Source organism: Hemitrygon akajei, chromosome 9 (assembly GCF_048418815.1).
Source record: "Hemitrygon akajei chromosome 9, sHemAka1.3, whole genome shotgun sequence".
NCBI classification, from domain to species: Eukaryota; Metazoa; Chordata; class Chondrichthyes; order Myliobatiformes; family Dasyatidae; genus Hemitrygon; species Hemitrygon akajei.
In genome coordinates, this window is record NC_133132.1 from 113,530,111 (window position 1) to 113,554,471 (window position 24,361).

A 24,361-nucleotide genomic window follows, 5' to 3' on the forward strand; every position below is an offset into this window, starting at 1 on the left:
GTTCATAGTTCAGATCATGAGAAAAAGCAGAAGCGAACTAAGTTCACCTTTCCCATCTCCCTGTATTTCAATGCCCCTTGATTAATTAAAAATGAAACTATCTCTGATTTGAACATACTCAGCAATTGAGTATCCATGGCCTCAGTACTGAATTTTCAAAGATTCAAATTCCTCTGGAATAATTAATTTCTTCTTTGCTTTATCCTAACTTGCTACTCCCTCTCATGGAACTTTGACCTTCAGTTCGACACCCTTCAATCAAAGGAACTGTCCAAATATTATATTTCAATGTCATCATCTCTAGTCCTTTTAGACTTATGAGAATATTGCTCAAGGCTATCCTTTTTGGAGAAAGAATTGACCTCAATAATTAGTCCAGTGTAGCTTCATTGTTCTCCATCTAAGGCAAGAATATTCTTTTAGAGACATGACCAAAACTGTACCTGCTTTTCTAGATGTTGTCTCACCAATTCTAAGTAGCTTGTAAAGCAGCTTTCTTTTGAGCTTTTTATTCCCTTTGGAATTATGATTTTTTAATGCTTGCTTTTTAATCTTCCATCATGTCTTTTTAATACAGTATGTCAATCTGTTTTTGCCTACCTGTCTCTGAAGACCTTTTCAATTATGTTAAAATTGGCATTTGTTCTTATCTAAATTCTCAAACAAAATATAAAATTCCATCACATTATAACTCTTCCCCAGATAATTCCTTGACTACATGACTGTTAATGGTCCTTACACCATTTTATTCTTACTAGATCAAAACTAAATCATTCCCTTGATATATTCTTCTCAATATGCTTTGAAAAATTATCTTGATGCCTTCCATCAACATATCCTTTGCATCATAGCACGACATCTGTCACCTTATCTCTTGTGACTTTGAATGGGCCACAGGAAGACTCGCCTCAAGGAGTGGTGCCTTAGGAAGGAAATGTCTATCATTAAGGATCCCCACCACCCTGGAGATACAGAATCCTGAAGACACACAGTCTGCAGTTCAGGGACAGCTTCTTCTCCTCTGCCATCCAATTTCTAAATGGACATTGGAACCCATGAACACTACCTCACTACTTTGTTATTTCTGTTTTTTTGCACTACCTGTTTTAACTTAACTATTTAATAGACATACATATACTTAATGTAATTCAGTTTTTTTCTCTATATTCATTTACCACATACTTCATTGTACTGCTGCCGTAATGTTAGTAAATTTCATGAGATATGCCAGTGATATTAAATCTGATTCTGACTCTTTGTTTGTATGTTTGGCCAGTGCATATGAAAATGTCTCAAGGTCATGTCAGATTTCAAGCCATGGCTCCAAAGCAGCCTTCTGCTGCAAGCTAGCAGTGAGCTCTCTCTTAATACTGATTTTAATTTCAAAAATGGTTATAGTTTGTAGTTTATACTTGTAAATAGATCGGTTCTCATTTGTATCAATAGCTACTATACCCAGATTATACAAACTGTCGAGTGAAATATAAGACTATTGAAGAATGTTGAATAATTTCCTAATACGATAAGATGGACTCTTGACTTCACAATCTACCTCATTTTGATCTTGCACCTTATTGTCCACCTAGATAGATAGATAGATAGATACTTTATTCATCCCCATGGGGAAATTCAACATTTTTTCCTATGTTAAACTTTAAACATCGACAATGAAGACTGTTTCTTTATAGTCCATTGGAGGCCCACATCTTCCCCTCATTATTCAATTATCTGACTTAGTGCACACTAAACTCACTGAATCATACTTTCTTCCCACCAAATTCATGATTCATAGCTCCAAGGAATAGGAGACTAATCCAAACAAGCTCTTACCATAGCCATAACTCCATAAGTGTTCTCCTGAAAATCTTGCTGACCCAACGGCAAAGGATCAGTGATATTCTTGGAGGAATAACCTATGTAATTTTCTTAAATAGTTTTGGCAATTTCACAGGGGTTCTGGTGAATAAATTAGAATTAGAATTTATTTAAATCTTACATCTTGAGGGAGTAAAAATCTTTGTGGTATGATTCCGTTGCAATATACAGACATGTGAATTTATAAGTCTAATGACTTGTAGAAAGAAACTGTCCCATGGCTTGTTGGTCCTGGATTTAATATTGTGGTACCATTTGCCAGATGGAAGCAGCTGAAGCAGTTTATAGTTGGGGTGACTTGTGTCCCCGATGATGTTCCGGGTGTATTCAAATATAACACCTTCAGTCCTGTATTCATCCTTTTCAATTTTGTCCGCCGTTTACATTACAACTCATCCCATTAACTGCAATTTTGTCCGATCATCAACCTTTCCTTGCTAACAGTCTCACTACACACTGCATCTTATTTGTAAACCAGTTAACACTCAGCCCTATCACTCTGGTTCCTAACCCACTGCCAGATTTGTATCAACCCTCTCAAATTGTTCTAGCAAACCTTCCTGCAGTGGTATTGTTTTCCCTTGGACTTGAGTGTAACCCATTCCTTTTTGTACAGGTTGTACCTTTTCCAGAAGAAATCTCAATGTCCCATAACTTTGAAACTCTACCGCCTGCACCACCTCCTCAGTCACGCATTCATCTGCAACGTCGTCCTATTCTTGTGCTGACTGGCATGTGACACAAGGAGTAATTCAGAAATTACTACCCTGGAAGTCCTGTTTTTCAGCTTTCTACCTAGCTCCATAAAATCTTCCTTCAGGACCTCCTCACCTTTGATATCTACATCATTGGTGCCAATATGTACCAAAACTTCTGGCTACTCACCCTCCACCCCCCCCCCCCAGAATGTTGTGCACCCGATCTAAGACGTGCATGGCCCTGACCACCTAGGAGGCAACAGACCATCTGGGTGTCTCTATAGGTCCAACAGAAACTAACCTCTATTCCTCTGACTATGGAATCTCCTATCATCACTGCAGCTCTCTTCATCTCTCTTCTCTTCTGTGCCACAGTGCCAGACTCAGTGCCAAAGACCCAGTAGTTTTCTTACTTTTAAGGGTGGCAAAGGCGTACTCTGCACTGGCTGCCCATTTCCTTTCCTCCTCCTGACAGTCACCCAGTTACCTGCCTCCTACACCTAGGGCCTAGGGGTGACTGCCTCCTTGTACCTCAGTCTCCTGAATGAGTCATCAAGCTGCAGCTCCAGTCCCTCAACATGTTCTCTGAGGAGCGGCAGCTCGGTGAACCTCGTGTAGATGTGGTTATTCAGGAGGCTGGAAGTCTCCCAGAATTCCCATATCTCACACACAGAACAAAACACAACTCCTGGAGCTATTCCCACTACACCATCAGGTGAAGAATGAAGAATAAAGAAGCAAAAGGAACCTACCAGATACCTACCTCATCCAAATCTGATGAATCAAAGCCTGATGGCCCAAAGCCTCTCCACTCTAACACTGGTCCTCTCACAATGAGTTCTCCAACAATGGCCGCTCTACTTGACTCTGCCTTGCTTTTTAATCTTCTTTCTAATGAATCCCGCTCACTGATTGTGCTCAGCTAAATCCAAAAAACTGTCGCAAAGCGCTGCCTTTTTGATCATGAATGTGAACCTAAGTGAAAACAGCTCTCTTCTCTTGTTCCCACTCAGTGACTGGGCTCAGTCAAATCCGAAAGACTGTTGCAACGCACTGCCTTTCAATCTTGAGTGCGAATCTAATTAAAAATGTTAGCTCTCCTCTTACTCTTGCTTATTGATTGGGCTCAGTCAAATCCCTCCCCACCATCAGTAATATCTACAGGAGGTATTGTCTCAGGAGGAGGGCATCCGTCGTCAAAGATCCTAACATCTTTTTGCTGCTATAAACAGTCAGCAGGTATAGAAACCTGAAGTCCTACAACACCATTTTCAAGAGCATTAACTGCTCTTCAGTGATTCAATTCTTGAACTAACCAACATGACCCTACTATTGTTTAGTAATAGAATGTGCACTGTGATAACTTTTCACATATATGGACTTTGTTCCTGTTTAACTGTAATTGTCTTTTTTTGCTTGTAAAAATATATAATTTATATTTAATTTATCTTTGTTTGTGAATGCTGCTTATGTGATGCGACGTATCCCTGATGTGGTTGTAATAAGTGTTTCATTGCGCCTGTGCACACATATACTTTTTCCTATTACAATAAACTTGTCTTTGAATGTGATTTAGGAAGAATATTGCCACTAATAGTGCATACCTAATGGGTGTTCCTTTTGTTTTATTTCTCAGTTATTAAATATCTTCCAGCATTGCACTTGAAGAGGTAACAAGTATCATATGAATATGCTTAGTTGGATTAAACCAGTCAGTTTACGGATTATGATGGCCATCTGCAAGTTGATGAACAATAGAGTCAAAGACTTTTACAGCACAGAGACAGGCTTCTTGGTCTCCCTGTCAATGCCCATCCTCACTAAACCTGTTTGCATGCACTTGATTCCTATCAGGCCACTTGCCTATTCAAATACTCATTTAAATGTCTCTTAAATGTATCTGACTCCACTGCTTCTTCAGGCAGTAAATTCCAAATATCAACAACACTCTCTGTGTAAAAAGAAACTTGTAGTTATTCAGTTATTGTTGCTTGAGAATGTCTTGTTTCACTATAAACCATCCTGCTGTTTTGCATTCATCATTGTACTTATTTGTTGCATTTATTATTTACCATGTATACTGATTTCTCTGTGGGCTTCATTCAAACAAGGAATTTCATTCAACCTAGGTGGCAATAATCTAGTCCTAACTTATCCCTCAAATCCTCAATTTAACTCCTTCCTTGCAACTTGAATTTTGCTTTTGTTACCCCACAACATGAATCAAATCTGACTATCCCGTTTATGCTTCTCATAAATATTCCTCTAACACATGTTATATGACATATTAAAATGAAAGCTTATATCTTTTTGAAGATGAGTCAGAACATATTTCTAAATTGTTTGTTATAGTAGCCAGAAATTACAACCTTCAGATGGCTAAGACAAAAATCATTAATGTTATTTTAGAACATTGGATCACTAATAATGTGAAATATCTTGCTAAAATGCACTACAGTATTTCTGGATTAAGCTGTGTTTCTGATGTGTCTCATTTATTCTACACAGGCTCCATCATCACCTTCTTCACCTTCTGCTAATGAACCAAAATATGAGAAGCGCTGGTTCGATGCCTTATCGGTCCCTTTGTCAATGGCTCGAGTCTCAAGATACCGGACTGGAACAGATCAATTAAGGTTTGTGATCCTGAAAGACAAAGACTGAAAAAATTAGAGCATTTCTGATATTATATGTGAACAGATGCTTAGTTACCTCATGGGACAGAGTAATTTCCAATGATGTTAAATGATTATAATTCTATAAAAATACAAGATATAATGTCCCCACAAGATGTTGTTTATAATTGTATGTGGTAGGCACTTGTATGAAGAAAAGTTAAATGTAACTGTTTCTTGTCTGACTGGAGAGCAACAACCTCAATGATTCCAACACTTAATGAAGCAGCTGCCCAATAAAATGCATTTAAAAAAAAATAATTGCAGGAATGTGAAATTGGGTCTAAATTTTGTTTCTATTATTAGCGAATTTTCTGTAAGTTTATCACTATTTGTTATTTTCTGCAAGAATATTACGTTTCAAAATATATATCGTTCTGTTTTTATTAAGCATTTTAACCTGTTCTGTCCTTCCAAGATTGCAAAGTTGACTTGTTGAAATTCATCATTGAGTAGTTAAATATTACATTTTGGAAGGGAAAAATACAGACTGTCATGTGCTTTTGTTTAAAAAACAAAATTACTAACTAGCTCTCTTTAAAACACTTCAGACTATAAGTTCTGGCAGAATCCATCCTTGATCTCCTCCTATTCATCATCCACATAATTCACATCAACAACGATATCAAAAACCATGGTTTAATGCTCACGTGTGTTGACAAGTCCATTCCATTCAATCCACACTCTGCTTCAGATTACCAAACTTGCCCTAGATGGGCCAAGTCTTTACGAAGGTCATTTTCAGAAGGAGCAAAACCATTATCTCAATCACAGACTTTTTTCCTTATCCAGCAATTCCTGTCACTCTGGGTTTGCTCAATCTGAACCAGTTTACAGTTTTGGCACTTCGTTTTACTCAAAGATGTCCATGCTCTCTGTACCAAACACTACCTAATTCTACCTCTGTAATATTACCCATCTTGTAGTCCAAAATATGCAAAAAATGAATCAGCTTTTCTTTCATTATTTCTAGGTTCTATTCTTCCAGTTCCCTGCTAGCTGACTTCCAAATTTTCTATTCTCTCATCCCAAATTCTCTTCATTTGACATACATTCATCATGTCACTTATAATTGCTCATTTCTAATAACTCCTGATTTACCAACATCTCAATTTTATAATTCACACAACGTGATCAAATCCATCCAATTTTCACTTTTCCTTCCTTCTTTAGTTTGTTCTAATCCAGCAGCCTTCCTCCAAATATGAACATTCTCTAATCCTTTGATCATCTATACTCTCTTGCTCCTGCGGGGTATGAAGAACCACGAAGCAACAACCTAGAAATGTTTGGTATATTTTCAATAGCTATTTTACGATAATTCAGTCCTCTAGTGCATCAGGCTTAGGCTACTTATTTTCAGTTTGCCAGCTACAGCTTGAAACAGTAGATGCTTCAAAGGAGTTGTTTAATAGTCATATTATTGGGAAGAGGAAGAAAGAATGCCGGGATGCTACATCGCTCCAAAGGAAGAATGCATCCAACTGTTTTTGTTTTCGGATGTAAAAGCAAAGTCAAAGTAGAGGCTGGGATTTTCAGCAGGTTAAGATGCAGGTTGTAATTAGACCAGAAAGTAACTTCCAAGATAGTACACTAATACCTAAGCCTGTTGCAAAGTATCTTTCAATTTTAATGCTTCGGTATCATTCTAAGCTGCTGTATGAAACACAGTGATCTGTGCTACATTAATTGTGCACAGATGTTTTAATCAAATAATAGATGCCATAAATAGCAACTTATAAATATTTATACCATAATTATTTATTGCCATAAATAGCAACTTTGTCACTTTCCCTTTGGACAACCAGCTAGAAAGAATTGGCACTTGTATCTCATCTGAGTAACCGGTAAGTCTCTACATGCAACAATTATTTAAGAACCACCTGAGTCTCTGCTCCATCAATTCACGTAGCATCTGTGACCATTGCACAGGTTATTATTACACCTTACAGCAAAGCAACAGACCATTTACCCTGACGAAGGGTCTCAGCCTGAAATGTCAACAGTGCTTCTCCCTATAGATGCTGTCTGGCCTGCTGTGTTCCATCAGCATTTTGTGTGTGTTGTTAGACCATTTACCCCACCAAGTTCATGCCAACCATCAAACACAGTCTAATTTCACCTGGCCTCACCAATCACCTTCCAGCTAGCTTCCTTCCCCTCCCTCCATTTTTTTTATTCTGGCATCTTCCCCCTTCCTTTTCAATCCTGAAGAAAGGTCTCCGCAAAAAATGACCTGCCAAGATTCTGCAGTGCTTTATGCATGTTGCTCTTAATTTCACCTAATCCCATTTTATTTTCTCCATAGTCCCAACAACTCCCCTAATTCTACCATTTGCCTACACTAAATCAAATTACAGTGACAAGTTAACCTAACAATACCGAAGGCTTCAGAATATAGGAGGAAACTAGAGCAATGGTTGTTCTTCAAATTGGAAAACTGCAGTGACCATAGGGATCAGTACTGTTGTCTGTCAGATATACGGTGTTAATGATTTGGATGAGAATGTAGATGGCATTTATGGATGACACCAAAATTGGTGGCATGGTGGACGGCCTATGGACCTTATTAAGGACTTTGACAAGGTCCTGCATGGGAGCTTGGTCAAGAAATTTAGAATCTTGACATTCAGGATGAAGTAGTAAATTAGATTTGAATTTAGCTTTACAGGAGAAGCCAGACAGTAGTAGTTGCTTCTCTGACTGGAGGCCTGTGGCTAGTGATATACCATAGGGATTGGTGCTGGGTCTGTTATTGTCTGTCTGTCATCTGTATAACAATTTGGATGACAGTGTGGAAAAATAAATTTGCAGATGACACCAAGATTTGGGGTGTAATGGACAGCAAGGAAGGCTAACAAAGTTTGCAGTGCATCTGAACCAACTGGACAGGTTGACTGAAAAAAATGTCAGATGTAATTTAATGCAGACATGTGTGAGGTTTTGAACTTTGGGAGGACAAGCCAGGGTAGGACTTGCACATTGTACAGCATTGAAGAATGCAGTTGAACAGAAATATCTGGAAATACAGATCCATAATTCCATGTAAGTGGTTTTATAGGTAGATAGAGTCATAAAGAGAGTTTGGGGCACATTGTACTTCATAAATCAAAGTATGGGTATACAGATGTTGTGATGTCCTATTGAATTTGTATAAGATATTGGTGAGGCCATTTTCGGAGTGTTGTGTGCAGTTCTGGTCACCTACCTTTAGAAAAGTTATTAATAAGTTTGATAGAGTACAGAGAAGATTTACAAGAATGTTACCAGAACCTGAGGATCTGAGTTATAAGTAAAGTTTGAATAGGTTCGGACTTTATTCCCTGGAGTATAGGAGAATGAGGCAAATTTGACAAAGGTATACAAAATTATGAGGTGTATAGATATTAAAAAAATGTAATAAGAAATGAAAAAGAGAATGATGAATAATTTGTCATTGGCTGATTGAAAAGCATCATGAGGGCACAGCAAACTCTCATTAAAGTGTATGATCCAACCGAATGTCTAGTATGGATTAGAAGCTGATAGACATCACAAGATCACAAAACAAAGTTAGATGCACTTTATTTTGGCATTCAGTATTCGCAGGAGAGTATCTATTTACTGTGAATTTCAGTGAGTAACGGATGTTGCTGTAAGAAATATAAGTGCATAGCTTCATGGTAAATAAAATCATTGTTAATATTTAATAAAATGAAAACTCAAGTAAGTGAAATTAAGATAAGCTAGATGATACCTTGCAGCTGTAGTACTTGGAAACAATTGGAAACTAGTGCAATTCCTGTCACCACGTCTGTAGTAAGCATTTGCAATGATGAAATTCTGCTCAGAACTGATGAGTTTATGTCCAACATTCAGAAACTGTAGTCCATCAGGGAGGAGAAAGGTTACTGAGACATTGATCAAGGATCAATGAGGTTGTCACACATTCTAGACTAAATACTGCAGAACTGCTCAGTTAAGAGTGACAAACAATCTGCTGGAGTATCTCAGTGAGTCGAACAGCATCTGTGAGAGAAAAGGAATTGTCAAAAATGTGGGCTGAAACCCTGCGTCAAAAGAAGGATAAGATAGTGTTACTATGTGTAATGCATGCATGGCAATCCAGAAGGTAGCAGTGGACAAGCTTCAGTCTTTGCACTTGCCTGATATGTATGTAATTCTTGAGAGCAGAGAATGTATGGTTAGCTAGCAAAGTGAAAGCAGCATTGTAGATTGGGGCTATTCAAATTAAGGGACCAGAAAGGAACACAATAATGAAAAGGGACACTCCAGTTAGAGGGATAAAAAGTTGCAGCAGCAAAGGTAAAGGCATCTCTGAAAACAAAAATTTGGAGTAGGAGACACATTTATAATAGTCTGTGTGTAAACCAAAACATAGGTAGGCCAAAGAATCAGGTTGTGCTGAAGGAATATAAATGCCAAGCATCCTAATTAAAAAACAGAACCACAAATGGAATAACTTTTAGATTACTGTGCAAATGTACAAATTGGCAGAGTGTCAATGAGATCAGAGTGCTGAATGCATGGCTCAGAGATTGGTGTGGGATATATGGGCTTCAGTTCATGGGGGATGCACCAGAGTAACTGGGAGAGAGCTTTTTCTTTTTGATGGCTGTTGTATTAATTAGACTAGATCACATAAATCTTTAAAATAATGTGTTGGGAATGCATCTGAGGAGGGTTCTGGCAAGGGGAAATTTAGATGTTAAACAGGAGGGATGAGGTGATAGTAAAAGGTCACAAAATGATAACCAGAGTCTCTCAAGAAGAACAGAAGAAGGTAATAAAATGCTTTGCTTGGAATTATCTATAGAACCTCAAATATGCCAGCTTACTCCAACATAAATGTCCTCTCCCATGTTAGCATCCCCAGTGTTGAAGTGTGAGTTGCATTCAGTCAGCTGCATCAGGTAGGCCATGTCATTCCCATGCCCAACATAAGGCTTCTAGAAGAGAAGTGCTGTTCTGAGCTCAGGAGTAGGGATTCCTAGATGGACAAAAACAATGATTCAAAGATGTACAACATTAAAAGTCTCCATGAAGAAATGCAGCATCCACACTGAACCCTAGTAATCTTTAGCCATGATAAAGAAGTAGAAAATAAATAATTGGGATGGTAGTGAGAGCACACTGGCTCCTCATAAGCAGTAGAGAGGTGGACCATTTTATAAAATGCACGTTTGCTAACTCTATCAGACATCCCCTACTCTTTCTGTGTAAACGTCTGCAGGTCCTATATTAGCCTTCTTTTTTTAGTTCAGAACCCAAGGTAAGTTATCCTCCATCCAGAGGCACTGCCTAAGAAGGAGATGGTAATTTAGAAAATTATAGGTTCATGTGTCAAAGGCATACATTACTCATGGAAGATCTCTAATAAACCTCCAGTCTAGTCAAACCAAAGTAGCAATAGTAGTGTGGAGGGTAGCTCAATATTTTGAGAAATCAGAAGAGAGATAATTCTGCATCATACAAAGAAAAAGAGTTAATTCATATTGTGCTAATTAATAGGCCTTTAATGAAGTGTGATAATAGAATGATAGAACTTAATACGGAAGTTGAAAGCAATTTTGATCAATTTCAAACAGATTTTAAATTGAAACAAGTCAAACTGTGAAGGAATATTTTGATAGATTGGGAATCTGCATTAAAAAAAAGTATAGCAGTACCTAGTATTTGAGTCATGAGTGCATAGCTTTCAACAAAAAAAAGCCTTTAGGGAACAAAACAAAAGACAGGACTATGATCCTTTAAGATGTATTATTACATCAAAGTAAAAGAGTTGTAGTGAAGCCAGAAAGAATAAGAATATGCATAGGGGTTATTTCTGAATTCAGCAAAGGAGAATCCAGACATTGATAAGGAAAGGAAATATTAAATATTAGAGTACAGTAATCTAGCACAAAAATACAAAAAGAGGTTTTAAAGTTTTGATAAATATGTAAAAAGTTAAAGTTAGGTCGCTAGACTGAAACAGAAGACATTATATTGCAGAATAGGAAAAAATAAACAAATAATAATTGCAAAGAACCAGAAGACCTCCTAGAAAAAGTGAGAATCATATGTCTTGAATATGTCTACTAAACGCAAGTAAAATATGCAGAATGAATAAACTTATCCTGGGCTTCTAGCCAGGTAAAGGTGTCAATTTTAACTAACGTTTCGATGACAAACTTAGCCACCTTCATCAGAGATGACAATGTTTGTCATCAAAATGTCAGTTAAAACCAATACTTCTACTCAGTTGGAAGCCTGACAAGAGTTTATTCGACATATAGAAGAGTTTATGCGGCATATAGCACTAGATCATTTTTCAAAAAATACAGCAGTTTTGGAGAACATTTTATGACCAAAAGCCAATAAATCCCCCAGACCTGATGACCTGTAACTGATGAGGTTACACTGGAAATGGTGGAGGCATTGGTTGACTTTGTCAGGAAGAAATGAACAGGCTAAATTATTAGGAAATTTTTACAAATGGATATTACTGAGTCATACCTGGAGTGGCATCCATCGTTTTATGATGGTAATTCACTTTCCAGGGCCTGAGAAGCTTATTATTAACCTCAGTTTCCTAGTACAGCAGCATGACCTTTCCAAAAGGTCAGCGCTGTTAGTGACAAAGTTAGACTTCTAACAAATATCCTTACTTAGCTTCATTTTGTAAACAAGAACCAATCTTCAGTTCTTAATGTCAATTGCAAGCAGCAATCAGTTTGCAGTTAGAAGCACAGCTTTGAAAGTAGTGTAACAGCATGGGGAGGGGACTGGCTGTTGAGCAAAGTAGGTGCAAACTGAAATGACCATGAGCCTTCTCTGAATTAGCCAAATGCAAGATACCAGGGTTATGTAACTTTGCACATCAAACATGGGTGTGATCGATCATTGGGGATATTTGTGTACTCAGTGAGTAAAACTCTCACAGCATTGATTTTAGATGTCTTGGATCACTGTGCCCAGAAGTTTTTAGACCATCTGTGTGAATTACTTTGTCCCAACCAAGGTATCCGAAAAACATCATATTCAAATGATTTCAACATTTGCGCAAGGATCAGTGCTGGGTCCATTGTTATTTGTCATCAATATCAATTATCTGGATGATAATGTGGTAAATTGGATCAGCAAATGCAGATGATACAGAGATTGGAGGTGTAGTGGACAGTGAGGAAGGTTTTCAAAGCTTGCAGAGGGATCTGGACCAGCTGGAAAAATGGGCTAAAAAATGGCAGATGGAGTTTCATGCAGACAAGTGTGAGGTATTGCACTTTGGAAGGAAAAACCAAGGTAGAACATACAAGGTAAATGGTAGGGCACTGAGGAGTGCAGTAGAACAAAGGGATCTAGGAATACAGATACAAAATTCCCTAAAAGTGGCGTCACAGGTAGATAGGGTAGTAAAGAAAGCTTTTGGTACATTGGCCTTTATAAATCAATTAAGTATAAGAGTTGGAATGTTATGGTGAGGTTGTATAAGACATTGGTGAGGCCAAATTTGGAGTATTGTGTGCAGTTTTGGTCAACAAATTACAGGAAGGATATTAGTAAGGTTGAAAGAGTGCAGAAAAGGTTTACAAGGATGTTGCCAGGACTTGAGAAACTGAGTTACAGAGAAAGGTTGAATAGGTTAGGACTTTATCCCCTGGAGCGTAGAAGAATGAGGGGAGATTTGATAGAGGTATATAAAATTATGATGGGTACAGACAGAGTGAATGCAAGCCAGCTTTTTCCACTGAGGCTAGGGGAGAAAAAAAACTCCAAAAGACATGGGTTAAGGGTGAAGGGGGAAAAGTTTAGAGGGAACATTGGGGGGGCGGGTTCTTCACACACAGTGGTGGGAGTGTGGAATGAGCTGCCCGAGGAAGTGGTAAATGCGGGCTGACTTTCAGCATTTAAGAAAATCTTTGACAGGTACATGGATGAGAGGTGCGTGGAGGGATCTGGGCCAGGTGCAGGTCAGTGGGGCTAGGCAGGAATATGGTTTGACACAGCCAAGAAGGGCCAAAAGGCCTGTTTCTGTGCTGTAATGTTCTATGGTTCTAACTCGTAGCAAAATAGTATAGATATAAGAAAGCATGGAGGTTGTTAGAAATGACAAGGAGAATGACAGAAAGAACAACTAGAATTTATTTCTCAAGTTTCGGTTTCTGCAACAGACAACTGGTTTGCCTATAGCTTGTGGTATGTACTTTTAGTTCATAAGAATTGTACCTGTGTTTAGAAATCCTTTACTGTTTATAAATCTTCTGTAATTCTGAAATCTTTTATAAATCAGATATCTTCTGCAAGTGTGAAATATGTATAAAGAACTATTTGTCTAAATTAAAATGTGTACAATGAAAAATAAAATGAGTTGAAACTACTTCATTAGATGGAAGTATCTCCTTCCTGGTAAGGAGGGGGAACCCAGCACTCAAGGAGAGGGTATTGTCAACTTGCCACAGAGACTAGACAGGGAAGTAACTGAGTGCTCGAAGAGGGTGGTTAGAATATGACCTCCTTATAATGAGGGTACACCCTCAGATAACTGCATTAGACTGGGCTTAAAATCTTCTTTTAAGTTAGAGCTTTTTGGACAAGAATCCTAATACCATCTCAGTTTATTAACTTAATAACCAATCATTTAAGAAAGGATACAGAAAATAGACAATCCACAAGAAATTCACTGTGTTAATTCCTGGAAAGAGAAGGTTGTCCTGAGCGACTGAAGAAGTTAAATTTAATAGCTAGATTTAAAGTTCAGTGTGAATATGGGAGAGGATCTCAAGAGAGGTTACATTTTTTAGATAAGGAAGTGTCTTCTTCTTGGAGAAGATGGGAAATCTCTGGAATTCTCTATTTCAGATGATTGTAGAGACTGGATCATTGGGTATACTTAAACAGGCTGTGGACAAATCAAGGAAGAGAGGACAGTTGGAAACTGACATGAAAGAGGAGATGATACCTGGGCAGATCAACCATGATCATATTTAATGGAAGATCAGACTTGAGGAAACAAATGGCGTATTCCTGCTTCGTTTTTCTGATCTTTTCATCTACTTCTGGGCAAAATTTGAGATCATGCCCTTTTAAAATGGTAAAAGGAGATGCAATTTTTTTTTAATATAGAGAGGTTGCTCTGTTCAAAGGAATATGAGTGTCCTTTTCACAAATCTTTGAAATAGATACTACAAATAATTTTAAAATAAAATTGTGTTTTGAAATGGGAATTGGTTTATACAGTGAAATGCTTGTCTCGCATACTGTTCATACAGATTGAAGTGCATTGCAGTAGAGCACAATAAAATAATAACAGGATGCAGTGTAACAGCAGCAGAGACAATGCAGTCAGGTGCAAGATCATACCAATGCAGATTGTCAGGTTAAGAGGCTATCTGTAGAAAGTCATAGAGCACTACTGCACAGAAACAGCACCTTCAGCACATTTAGTCCATGCTGAACTATTATTCTGCCTTAGTCCCATCAACCTGCATCTGGAGCTCAGCTTTCTCTACCCCTCCCATCCACGTATCTACTTAACTATTCTTAAATGTTAAAATTGAACCCGTAACCACCACTCCCACTGGCAGCTCATTCCATACTCTCACCACCCTCTGAGTGAAGATGTTCCCCCTCATCATCCCGTTAACCTTGTCACCTTTTACCCTTAACCCATGACATCTAGATCAAGTCTCACCCAAACTCAGTGCAAAAAGCGTACTTGCATTTACTCTTTCAATACCCTGTTAATTTGAATACCTCTATCAAATCTCCCCTCATTCTTCACTTATTAGGAATAAAGACCTAATCTATTCAACCTTTCCCTAGAACTCAGGTTCTCAGATCCCAGCAATATCCTTGTAAATTTTCTCTGCACTGTTTTAATCTTATTGATATTTTTCCTATAGGTAGGTGAACAAAACTGCACACTGTACTACAAATTAGGCTTTACCAGCACCTTATTCAACTCAACATAACATCCCAACTCCTGTTTTCAGTACATTGATTTGAGAAGGCTAATATGCCAATAGCTCTCTTTATGACTCTATCTACCTGTACAGCACTTTCAAGGAACTATGGATCTGTATTCCTGGATCCCTTTGTTCTACTGCACTCCTCAGCACCCTATCATTCACTGTGTAAGTCCTACCCTGGTTTGCCCTCCCAAAGTGAAACACACTTGTCTTCATTAAATTCCATTTGCCAAAAATTTCATCTGCCACATTTCTGCCCTTTTTTCAAGTCTGGTCCAGATTTCGCTGCAAGCTTTGATAGCCTTCCTCACTGTCCACTGCATCCCCATTTGTGGTATCATCCACAAATATGCTCATGCAATTAATCTCACTATCATCCAGATTGTTGGTATAGATGACAAACTACAATGGACACAGCACCAATACCTGCAGCACATCGCTAGTCACAGGCCTCTGTCAGAAAGGCAACTATCTACCTGCAATATACTATGGAACCATTCAATAGTCTTATAACAGCAGAGAAGTTGTTGTATTGGAAGAAGAATTTTAGGATAAGATTAAAAGACAACTCCCTGTATTTATCTGGGGCTTGGTGAGGCCACTCTTGGAGTATTGTGTAGAGGTTGGGACTTCCTAAACTTCAAAAATTCTTTGAGACCTTGAGAGGGTAGAAGTAGGGATAATGTTTCCCCTGGCTAGGACATTAAAGTAAAAATTCAGACATTCAAGACAGAGTTTACAATGCATTTTTTCACCAGGAGAAGTTATTCTTCACTTTGGAAGTCTATGGAGACTCAATCACTGAGAATATTAAAGATAAAGGTGAAAAGATTTTTGAATAGGGATTTTGAGTTGTTGCAGGAAGTGACTTTGATTTTATGAATGGTGGAGTAGGCTCAGGCTACATGGGCTATTACTCATCTACTCTATGATAATGATTTTCCTTCCATTTTACTTCCACCACTTAAAAGGTTCTTAAAATTCCAGCATTGAATCTAATTAATTCTTCAATTATCTTTTGTTTCTGGCAGAGCGTAATCAAATAAAATTTCTTCCTTTTTACTTTAGTTCTATATGATCTATTGAAGTATCTTCTTCAATATTTCTCTAAGATTGGGTAATTTCTTAGCACATGATTGCCTCTTTGTTATTCAAGCTGTTGAAATGAGTTTGTTATTCAAAGATCATTTGAACAGTTTTGATTGAACAGCTCCCAAGATCAGTTTCAAGTTTACTCTCAGATAACTCCACCCTGTCTCCATTATGATTCAATGAAATCAACTCCTTCACTTGCCCATCTTATTCTCCCTACAGTTCCATCAACTCCTACCAGGTTCTACCACCCATTCACACAGTCAAGGCAATTAATCAATCCAATGGCTTCATAATTCATAATATAATAGCACAAAATGTTGGAAGTATTTAGCAGATCAGTTTTTCTTCATTTTTTATTATACCTATTGTTAAGTTTGTTCTTTGTAAGGACAAACAGCGTGGATAAAAAATGCTAGAACTATTTTATTTACAGATTTACAGCAACTCTCCAGTACAGCCTGTCACTTTTAATTTCACTAGGTTAATCATGCTCTTTACTTTGAGAATCTTGTGATCATCCATAGATACCAGATTCACCTGGACTCTGGTGTCAAGTTTGAATGGAATTACTGTCTCATTCATAGTGACTAGAATGATCTATTCTGTTTTACCAGTACTTGCAACCAGAAACTACGAAGACTTTCTCCATTCCCTCAGCATCCGTGTGCACCTTTCTTTTGGTAGCTTTACAGCGCTTTGCAAAATGATTCCACTAATTGTGATATGGTGCAACTCAAACTACCTGCGTCTCAATATCACCAAGACCAAGGAGATGGTGGTGGACTTTAGGAGATCTAGGCCTCATATGGAGCCAGTGATCATTAATGGAGAATGTGTGGAGCAGGTTAAGACCTACAAGTATCTGGGAGTACAGTTAGACGAGAAGCTAGACTGGACTGCCAACACAGATGCCTTGTGCAGGAAGGCACAGAGTCGACTGTACTTCCTAAGAAGGTTGGCGTCATTCAATGTCTGTAGTGAGATGCTGAAGATGTTCTATAGGTCAGTTGTGGAGAGCGCCCTCTTCTTTGTGGTGGCGTGTTGGGGAGGAAGCATTAAGAAGAGGGACGCCTCACGTCTTAATAAGCTGGTAAGGAAGGCGGGCTCTGTCGTGGGCAAAGTACTGGAGAGTTTAACATCGGTAGCTGAGCGAAGGGCGCTGAGTAGGCTACGGTCAATTATGGATAACTCTGAACATCCTCTACATAGCACCATCCAGAGACAGAGAAGCAGTTTCAGCGACAGGTTACTATCGATGCAATGCTCCTCATATAGGATGAAGAGGTCAATACTCCCCAATGCCATTAGGCTTTACAATTCTACCGCCAGGACTTAAGAACTTTTTAAAAGCTATTATTAATGCTTTTTGAGATAGTGATTTAGATGCATATCATATTTTTTACTGAGTTAAGTATTGTATGTAATTAGTTTTGCTACAACAAGTGTATGGGACATTGGAAAAAAGTTGAATTTCCCCATGGGGATGAATAAAGTATCTATCTATCTATCTATCTAATTATTGCAGGACTTTCCATAAGCAGGACAATTCTTTGGGATGTGCCTACCTCCACATTTGCTGTATTTACTGTTTGATCTTATTGCTTTGCTATGCTGTTGCTTTGGGAATACCTTGTGCTCTGCCCTTCGTTTTCACAGCATGCACTGTTGTTTCTGTCCTGTGCAGCTCCTTAGCTTGGGATCCTGTTGTCTCTGCTGCCCTAACACATTTACAGACATTTCTAGCACCAGATCTTCTTCATGGAGCGATCTTTCTCTGAGAACATTATCTGGGATTCCACAAATCATCTTGTCTCTGACCAGTGAGTCTCTCAAATCTCCAAACACATTCGACTTACTCAGTATGTGAAGCTCAGCTGACTATTGGACAAACCTAACACCTTGTTTCTGGTTCTCAGAAAAATAACTTGTATCTCTCAAATGTGACGTTTTACTTGGGACAAAGTACTCCTCAAATTTTGTTATCAGAGTGTCCAATATAAAATCTGTCTTGTCGATTTGAAAGCTGTTTTAGATGTCCAAAGCATCTTTACCAATCACATGTAGAAGATAGACATTTTCATTTTTTTCTCCACCTCTCTGGCTCTGCTCGCAGCTAAATATATATGGAATCATTAAAGTGTTTCCAGTTATCTGTTAAATTGTCGGTAAACTACATACATTCTTAGGTTACTAATTACAAAGATTTTTGGCGCCCCTCACCTAATCTCTTGGTGAACTTCTAGACGCAATGTGCTGTGTTGACACACTGGCCAATGACCTCACTGCTTCCAGCGCAGTCTTTGATTTACCCGTTTGAACTAGCATCTCTTTACTAGTCGCTCGTGATATTTATTTACACTCTGGGTTTAGATCTCATGCCGTCTTCTGACATCATGTCAAGTTTGTTCTTTGTAATGACAAATAAAATGGATAAAAAAAACTAGAACTTTTTTATCTACAGATCTAAAGCAATGGATATTGCTCCAGCCCCAACATGTGTTCCGGGTGAACGATGCTCATTGCTGTCTGGCCTGCTGAGTTCTGCCAGCATTTTGCGTTTTAATTTATTTCCAGCATCTGCAGATTCACTCGTGTTGCTTTTGAAAATGGTGAATACAGGATTGAAGGTGTTGTATTTGAATGTGCGCAGTATATGGAATAAGGTGGATGATCTTGCAGCACATTTGCATATTGGCAGCTATAATGTTGCAGGCATCACTGAATCACAGATGAAAGAAGATTATAGCTGGGAGCTTAATGTCCAAGGATACATATTGTACCAAAAGGTCAAGCAGGAAGGCAGAGGGGGCAGTGTTGCTCTGTTGGTTGAAAATGAAATCTAATCATTAGAGGAAGGTGACATTGGGTTGGAAAGTGTTGAATCACTGTGGATAGAGTGAAGGAACTGCAAGAATATCAAGTAGCACAGGAGGTGTATCCAGTTGGGTTACCTAGAGAAATCATCGGTAGCAAAACATTACATTCACAATGACCATAGGATTGACTTTGATGGCATAAAACTACTGTGACACACCAATGGCTTTTGGGACCACCTGGTGAAGGAAGCCACTGAAATAAAACTAGAGGAAAAGAACTGTAACAATGACCAAAGTCTCCCTCTATGTGAGAACTGGAATTTGATTGTAAACAAGGTGGGACAGTGGAAACCTGACTGGATGAGGACTCACCAGTCAGGATGGGCAGACGACGGGGTTGTGAATACCACTGGACCAGACATGCCCAGGCATCATCCTTGATGAAGATGGCAGAATTTTTCATCAAAATGTTGGTTAAAATCAATACCTCTACTTGGCTGGAAGCCTGAGAAGAGTTTATTCATCTTGACCTTATATGAATTGCAATTTATTCTCTATCTGTACTGCACTTTCTTTGTAACTGTGACACTTTAATTTTCATTCTGTTATTGTTTTTCTTTGTACTGCATGATTGACCAATAGAACTGTATTAATCTGCATGAATGCCACGCAAGACAAGTATCTCACTGTACTTTAATGTGACAATAATAGCAAAATATATAATCAACCAATTTCAGTGATCTGCCCTCCATCAAAGATAGAGATGGGATTATTCAGAGGTGATTGCACCATGTTAAAGTGTAATTAGATCTTTGCAACTAATGAAGCAATCCATGTGTGGACGAGGCAACACTTAGATACCTGGCAGCCATAAGTGGGAAGTAACAGCATATTTGCATATTGGCAGGTATAATGTTGCAAACTTCCAGGGAAGTTTGGCCAGGTGGATTCAGAATTGGCTTGCCTGCAGAAGGCAGAGGGTCGTGGTGGAGGGAGAACATTCAGATTGGAGGATTGTGACTAGTGGTGTCCCACAAGGATCTGTTCTGGGACCTCTACTTTTTGTGATTTTTATTAACGACCTGGATGTGGGGGTAGAAGGGTGGGTTGGCAAGTTTGCAAATGACACAAAGGTTGGTGGTGTTGTAGATAGTGTAGAGGATTGTTGAAGATTGCAGAGAGACATTGATAGGATGCAGAAGTGGGCTGAGAAGTGGCAGACAGAGTTCAACCCGGAGAAGTGTGAGGTGGTACATTTTGGAAGGACAAACTCAAAGGCAGAGTACAAAGTAAATGGCAGGATACTTGGAAGTGTGGAGGATCTGGGGGTACATGTCCACAGATCCCTGAAAGTTGCCTCACAGGTAGATAGGGTAGTTAAGAAAGCTTATGGGGTGTTAGCTTTTATAAGTCGAGGGATAGAGTTTAAGAGATGCGTTGTAATGATGCAGCTCTATAAAACTCTAGCTAGGCCACACTCGGAGTGCTGTGTCCAGTTCTGGTCACCTCAGTATAGGAAGGATGTGGAAGCATTGAGAAGGGTACAGAGGAGATTTACCAGGATGCTGCCTGGTTTAGAGAGTATGGATTATGATCAGAGATTAAGGGAGCTTGGGCTTTACTCTTTGGAGAGAAGGAGGATGAGAGGAGACATGATAGAGGTGTACAAGATATTAAGAGGAATAGACAAAGTGGACAGCCAGCGCCTCTTCCCCTGGACACCACTGCTCAGTACAAGAGGACATGGCTTTAAGGTAAGGGGAGGGAAGTTCAAGGAGGATTTTAGAGGAAGGTTTTTCTCTCAGAGAGTGGTTGGTGTGTGGAATGTACTGCCTGAGTCAGTGGTGGAGGCAGATACACTAGTGAAGTTTAAGAGACTACTAGACAGGTATATGGAGGAATTTAAGGTGGGGGGTTATATGGGAGGCAGGGTTTGAGGGCCGGCACAACATTGTGGGCCGAAGGGCCTGTAATGTGCTGTACTATTCTATGTTCTAACATTTGTACTATATATGTGCCAGACAATGACTATATAAGATAAGGGAGAGTGTAACTACTTACCTTTAAAACTTAAAGGCATTACCAATAATGAGTTGTCTGACATCAACATCCTGGCTACCACAATTGCCCATTATCTCACAAGAGCATGTCAGAGTCTACGTATCTTGCAGAGACTGACTCACCTCCCGACATGAAAAACCCATTTTATCATCCCCACATGTCAGGAGTATGGTGGAGCATGGATGAGTACCATTCCAGCTGGAGAAGCTCAATACCATTCAGGATTAAGAACTCTGCTTGATAGGTATGTTCTTATGTGTGTACATAATAAAGAACTTCATATCCCTTTGGGCCTGTCTGGCCTGCTGAGTTCCGCCAGCATTTTATGTTTTTATTCACCCTTTTCAACTTTATCTAGCTTTACATTATGACTCATCTTGTTGACTGCAATTTTGCCCTATATCGATTTTGTCAGCCACCTTGTGAGAGTTTACTCTTCTGAAAGACAGACTGATGTTGGCCTCCGAGATAGAGATCACAGGGTCAGCCAATGCTGCAGGGATCCTTGTAGCTGCAGTTTATTCTCCCTTTCAAAGCATAAAAGGCGTTGAGCTCATCTGGTAGTGAAGAAGTCACAATGTTGGGTTGTGATCTGGAGGAAGTAATGGTTTGCAAACCCTGCCAGAGTTGATGTGCATCTCTAGTCGCCTCCAACATCACTCCAAGTTGTTTCTTGACTCTTGAAGTAGCCTTCCACAATTCATACCTGTTTTCTTTGTGCAGACCTGGGTCACCAGCCTTAAATGCTACAGATCTAGCCCTTAGCAGTCAATGAACCTTGGTTCATCTATGGCTTTTGGTTTGGAAATTTACAGCAAGTTTTTAGAGTCATACACTCATCCATAGAGGTTTTAATGAAGTCAGTGACAACTGAGGCATCCAGACTCAGAAACGAATCTCTGAATACAGTCCAGTCAACTGATTCAAAGCATTCTGTAAGTTTTCTTGTGTCTCCCATGCCCATACCTTCTTGGTCCTCAACAACTGGTGCTACAGTCTGTGCCTAGATGCAGCCAGACTTTCCAAAGTGTGAGTGTGGAATAGCATGGTAGGCACTCATGATATTAGTGTTACAGTGGCACAGTGTGTTGGTTTCTCTGGTACTACAATCGATTTGTTTGTAATAAAAATTTATTGATGTTTTCAAGTTCCCCTGATTAAAATCCCTCAAAATGATGGAGAAGACAACGGGATGTGCTGCTTCATACCTGTTGAATACATCGCTCAGTTCATCTAGAGTCTGTCTGACATTGGACTGAGGTGGAATGTACACCACTACCAAAATGATTGCAGAATTCTCCCACGGCAGGTAAAATGGATGACATATAATTGTGAGGTATTCCAGGTCTGGTGAACAGAAGAAGGAAAGCACCACATGTTTACCACGAAGATGTAATCATGAAGCATAGACCTCCACCCCTGCTTTTGAAAGACTCGGCAGGCCAATGTTGGCGGAGTTTAGTAAAACCCGTCTATTCAACTCTCAGCATCTGGAACTGAAGGTGTTAAACCAAGATTCCATGAAATAAAGGAAGCAAGCTGTCTAATGACTCCTGATACAGTACCCTAGCTTTGAAATCATCAATTTTATTTACCAGAGATTGTAAGCAAGATAGATGGTATTAGGAGTCAAAAACCTTATTTTTGGGAAGGTTTAAACTAATTTGGCAGGGGAATGGGAACCAGAGTGATAATGCTTAAGTTGAAAGTAGTTGGATAACAAACAGATGCAGTGTGTAATAAGATTTCTAGCAAGGAGAGGCTGATAATAGGGAAAAATTGCAGTCAACAGCATGAGTTGCAACATAAAAACTGGACAAAATTGATAAGAGTGAATACAGGACTAAAGTTGTTATATTTGAATGTGCTCAGTATACAGAATAAGGTAAGTAAACTTGTAGCACAGTTAGAAATTGGCATATATGATGTTTTGGGCATCACTGTATCATGACTGATAAAAAGGAGCTTAACGTCAAAGGATACAAATTATATCAAAGAATAGGCAGGAAGATGAAGGGAATGGGGTGGCTCTGTTAGTAAAAAAAATTGAAAATAATACATCAGAAAGAGGTGAATTTGGGTTGGAAGGTATTGAATCATTGTAGGTAGAACTAAGTAACTCAAAGGGTAAAAAGGACCTGCTGGGAGTTGTATACAGGCCCCCAAACAGTAGTAAGGATATAGCCTACAAATTACAACAAGTAGTAGAAAATGCATGCCAAAAAGACAATTTTCAATAGCCATGGGGTAGATTGATGCAGATAGATTGGGAAAATCAGGTGCTAGATTCCAAGAGGGGAAACTTCTAGAGTACCTGTGAGATAGCTTTAGAGCAGCGTATGGTAGAGTCTACCAGAGCTTCAACTATGCTAGATTGGGTGTTGTGCAGTGAGTTGAAATTGATTAGGGAGCTTAAGGTAAAAGAACCCTGAGAGGTAAGTGATTGTAATATGATTGAATTTATACTGAAATTTGAGAAGGTGAAGCTAAAGTCAGATGTGTTAGTATTAAAGAGGAGTATAGGGAACTAAAGAGGCATGAGAGAGGAGTTGGCCAGAATTGATTGGGAAAGAACACTGGCAAGGAGGACAGCAGGACAGCCTTGGCTGGAATTTCTGGAAGCAATTCAGAAGGCACAGGGTATATGTATCCCAAAGAGGAAGAAGTATTCTAAAGACAAGATGACATAACTGAGGTTAACAAGAGAAGTCAAATCCAACATAAAAGCAAAAGAGAGGGCAAATAATAGAGCAAAAATAATATGAAGTTAGAGGATTAGGAAGCCTTTAAAAACCAACAGAAAACAACTAAAAAAGTCTTTAACTAACAAAAGATGGAATACAAAAGTAAGCTAGCCAGTAATGTTAAAGAAAATACCAGATGTTTCTTCAGGTACATAATGTGTAATGGAGAGATGAGAGTGGATATTGGACTGCTGGAGAGGTAGTAATGGTGGACAAGGAAATGGCAAACAAACTGAATATGTATTTTGCTTCAATCTTCACTGTGGAAGGCACTAGCATTATGGTGGGAGTTCAAGAATGGCAGGGGTCAGAAGTATGCAAAGTTACCGTTACTAACAAGAAGGTTCTTGGGAAACTGAAACATCTGAAAGTAGATAAGTCACTTGGACCAGTTGGACTACACCCCAGGGTTCTGAAAATGGTGGCTGAAGAGACTGTGCAGGCATC

The 24,361-nt window shown here is 38.9% G+C and overlaps 1 protein-coding gene across 1 annotated transcript in view; it reads left to right on the forward strand.

Annotated features, from left to right (window-relative positions):
• Positions 1 to 24,361, forward strand: part of sntg2 (syntrophin, gamma 2) — a 290,541-nt gene that overhangs the window by 170,422 nt on the left and 95,758 nt on the right. Inside the window, exon 10 of the mRNA XM_073055362.1 lies at positions 5,082 to 5,209. Coding sequence (XP_072911463.1) covers positions 5,082 to 5,209 — 128 coding nt within the window. The remainder of the gene's footprint in view (positions 1 to 5,081; positions 5,210 to 24,361) is intronic.